Source organism: Charadrius vociferus, unplaced genomic scaffold (assembly GCF_000708025.1).
Source record: "Charadrius vociferus isolate BGI_N301 unplaced genomic scaffold, ASM70802v2 scaffold643, whole genome shotgun sequence".
Taxonomy (NCBI): Eukaryota; Metazoa; Chordata; class Aves; order Charadriiformes; family Charadriidae; genus Charadrius; species Charadrius vociferus.
In genome coordinates, this window is record NW_009647512.1 from 540,057 (window position 1) to 544,124 (window position 4,068).

The 4,068-nt window shown below is 52.7% G+C and overlaps 1 protein-coding gene across 1 annotated transcript in view; it reads left to right on the forward strand.

Annotated features, from left to right (window-relative positions):
• The window catches only part of LOC104282672 (pinopsin-like), a 43,082-nt gene that overhangs the window by 18,169 nt on the left and 20,845 nt on the right, over positions 1 to 4,068 (forward strand). Inside the window, exon 3 of the mRNA XM_009880788.1 lies at positions 2,806 to 3,134. Coding sequence (XP_009879090.1) covers positions 2,806 to 3,134 — 329 coding nt within the window. The remainder of the gene's footprint in view (positions 1 to 2,805; positions 3,135 to 4,068) is intronic.

Here is a 4,068-nt window from a genome sequence, read left to right on the forward strand (position 1 = left end):
GTGGGAGGGGGTGAGGACCCCCTCACCCGGCAGTTTGTGCATGGGGGTGCCGGCCCGGGGGCGAGCAGGGCGTGTGGGATGGGGCGCTGGCCGGTCTGGGGGGAGCAGCTCCCCGAGGATGCACAAGGCGCAGGGCTGGGCTCAAACTTGCCCAACTTCAGTCGCTTTTCTGGAAAAAGCTCATAAGCCACCAGGCAGCGTTAAGTACGAGTCCTCCACCAGGCTGCAAAGTGCATGTTTCTCGCAGTTACTGAGGAGCTCCACAAAGTTAAAAGAATGAAAACAGGGGAGGCATCTCGGACCCTCAAGAGCTGCGATTTCTCCGAAATCTCCTGGCTTTCAGACCGGACCCTGGGTCCTGGCTGTGGGAACGGGCAGCGCTGGGCAGGCCAGGCCAGCGTTGCGCACCCGAGGGCAGCGGGAGCGAGGTGGGGGCAGACGAGCCCCGGGATGCTGCCATGCAGGGCGGCTGTGACGCAGGTGCGGAGGGACCCTGGGAGCAGCCCAGGGTGCAGGATGGGAGTGCAAAGCTCCAGGTCCTGGTGACTGCTGTGACTCTGGGCAAGGAAAACCTGTTTGCAGAGCAAGGGAGGGTGGTGAGCAGGAAAGAGCATCCATTGCGCGCCTCTGCCTTTACCCAGCCCCTTCCTCGCCTGCCAGGCCGGCACACGGAGGGAGACCCACGGTGCGGTGGAGGTGGCAAGGGGGCTGTGGGGACAGCAGGTACTCAGGCCTGCCCCTGCGTCATCCTCCCAGCTCTGCAGGGTTGCCTAAGCTATAGAAACAGAAGTTTAGAGCAATGTCACTTGGAGCTATGTAAGTTTAACAATGTCTTCTATTTTCATGCGTCCCACTGCTCAAACCCTCTCCCAGCCTCCTTTAATGCTCCAGACGCTGACACACAGCAGTGGGGCTCTCCCCCAGCCAGCACTATACAGGTCAGAAGCTCTACCAGTAGGGTCATCGCTCTGCCCATCAGTAACAGACCTGAACAACCAGAGAAAACAGCTTAGCATCACATCCAGGCTGCACACCACTGCTTTTGGAGACACTCACACTGCTTACACCCACTCTAAAGACACTCACGCTGCTTACACCCGTTCTAAAGATACTTGTGGCAGCAGTTCAGATGTTTGCTGCCACCTCTCTCCCTGATAAAGTTATAGAGGATAGCAAGCCAGCTTTGCGTATGCAAATCCTTTACACGCCAAGGAAAGTTTAAACAGAATATGTCAGCATTAACCAGCAGCTCCAGTTATATTCAGCTGTAGCTACCAGCATCACTTCCAAAATGCAGGGTGGGAGGTGTGTGTGGAGGGGAAATGACAAACTGTAATATCAGCATTACAAATCACACACACACACACCCCTACCCCCCAAAAAAATTGCTGCTAAGGGGTTTTCTTGCCCCATTCATATCCACTGACAGTACCCCAATTGCAAGAGACCCATAAATGTCTCTGTGAGGGCTCACGAGCGTCCCGCACCCCTGCACGGCCGTGCTGAGGCACCCCAGGGCACTTACTGGCACAGCAGGCTTCCTGACGTTGTTTTAATCTACATTTCTTCGTTACTGCACATCCATATGAAAAGCCTGGGGGGCTGTTCTTCCCCGAGGGGAGGGTCAGACTGCAGCACTTCCGAGCTGGCAGAGGGGCATCTCTCATTTTCCGCATCTCAGAAGAGGCGCCTCGCCCTGTGAAGAGGATTTGGATTTTTGCTCACTATTAAAGTTGTCCCCAAGCTTTAGATAAGAAAAGCATTGCTTTAATGAGCTGCAGTTCTTGCCCTTCAAACCCGAGCAACAAAGTGCCTGTGTTCCTTACAGTCTTTCTACTTTTTCTGGGCTAACACCAAGAGACGCGGGTCTGTATTTTGACTTTGTGGTTCCCTTGGGAGTTACAAACACTCTGCAAGGAAAGCTCACCTGACTGTCACTGGGAGTTTTATTTAAGCAGGTTCCTCCAGTGACAGACACCCTCTTCCCACTTTCACGGAACCATCTTTTCTCTCCCACAACTGAAATTTCTTAAGTAAAGTCAATTGTGTCCCTCTGCAGTGTCTGCCCTTGCTCACATACACTTTGTTGTGAGAACGCCGTGTTCTTGAGGTCCAGCACAGCATGGGGCTGGGGGGGCTGTGCGAGTCTCCGCCATTCGTATGGCTGCATGAAAACACCCAAGAAGGGCTGGAGACCGTAAGGTCTGGGGAGAGGGCACAGACAGGAAAGGTTGTGTGAAGACATCAGAGTACGGGCATGGACATTTATTGTTCCTCACACACCTTTCCTGCCATGGAACAAACAAAAAAGATATCTGGGAGAAAGCATAAACCCCGGGAAGCAAAGAGCCAACGTTGTCATTTCAAGCAGAAGCAGTGATGCTTTAGGAAGCCTGTGATGCTGGATAAGCCCTGAACTTTGGGCAAATACAGCTATTAGTCTTTAATCCTTAAGTCTTACAGGTGCACCAAACACCAAATCTCATAGAGAAACCAGGATTTTGCTGCAGGTCACACACACACGTATGTATACACGCAGACAGATGCGCTTAATTATTAATCAGCATTTATAACAGGCTTGCTTTGGCTGGACACGTTTAAAGACTCCCCAGCTTTCAGTGAGGGAGGTCAGGCACTCAGCATCTCTCACTCTTAGAGGGACACCGCCAGCCCCAGTCCTTGCCCACTGGGTTTTCCAAAGCCACTGCTATCAGTCTCATCTTTAGCTTGAAATACCGCTCCGGGAGATAGACCGAAGCCTTAATTCAGCCACTTCTGCTAACGGAAATGTATGTTCTCATACAGGCATCGTCTCGCTCATCTCCCTGGCTGTGCTCTCTTATGAACGGTACTGCACCATGACGGGAATGACGGAGGCTGATACCACAAACTACAGGAAGATATGGACAGGCATCGTCCTGTCCTGGACGTACTCCTTGGCCTGGACTGCACCCCCCCTTTTCGGCTGGAGCAGTTACGGGCCAGAAGGACCAGGGACAACGTGCTCCGTGAACTGGCATTCGAAGGACATTAACAACACGTCCTACATCATATGTCTTTTCATCTTTTGCCTTGTAATCCCTTTTGTCGTTATTGTTTATTCGTATGGGAAACTGCTGTGCGCAATAAGGCAGGTAAGCAGATTCCTCAACTACCTTTTTACTGTGACCCCAAACCCCTCAGAAACCACTGACTGCCATTTTCCACCTTTATAACTTCACTGCGGTCAGATGTGCTGCCACCCGTGGAAACTGGCTGTCCCGTGACTGCCTTTGTGACAGGCTCCCGTCTGCCAGAGCTTTCAAAGTCGCACTCAAGTGTGAGCAGCTGCAAGCCCCTGTGACAGATTCACAGGTGAGCGAAGTTTGCTGGACCACTCAGGATACTCCCAGTTACCCCTAATTAAAACTAGGAGGCACTTACCTACCTTGATGAGATTGGTCCTAGGGCTTAAATCTGCAGCAAGCCTATGGAGAGGTGAGCATCACCTGCAGGTGCAGAGGCTGCACGGTCAGTGGAGGGCATGGGAGCTGTGATTTCTGCACATCACTGCTTCTTCTCTGAAAGCATCAGAGTGAACCCTGCAAAAAAGGGTGCTAAAACCAAAAGTCATATATAATCCAGCTGCTGGCAGGATCCCGGCAAAACGAGAAGCTGGAGTTTAGCAAATGCAAACTGTAAGGCATGAAGCTTATCCCTTGCACAGAAAACAAAGCAATCCATAAATGATCATGAGCTATTAATCTAGTCTCAAGATAAGATATATTTGCTTTTAATAGCGCTAACCCACCCAATGCAGCGTTTGGTACGGAACACTGTCAGCGCAGCGCTGTCAGGCAGCTGGAAATGCTGACGTGCCATTTTTTTGTTGTCTGGCAAATAGCATCTGCATTTAGCCACGAGCCCGAGGGAGCGATGCCGCGGCGCTGCCTGCCCGTGGCACGGCCATGCCTCTCCTGGGAGAGGACCCACGAGCGCAGCCACCCCTCTGTCGGGGACCAGCCTGCGGGGAGGCGAGGAGCGGGCAGGCAGGGACCAGGCCGCTCAGGCCACCCGCTCTACCCTGGC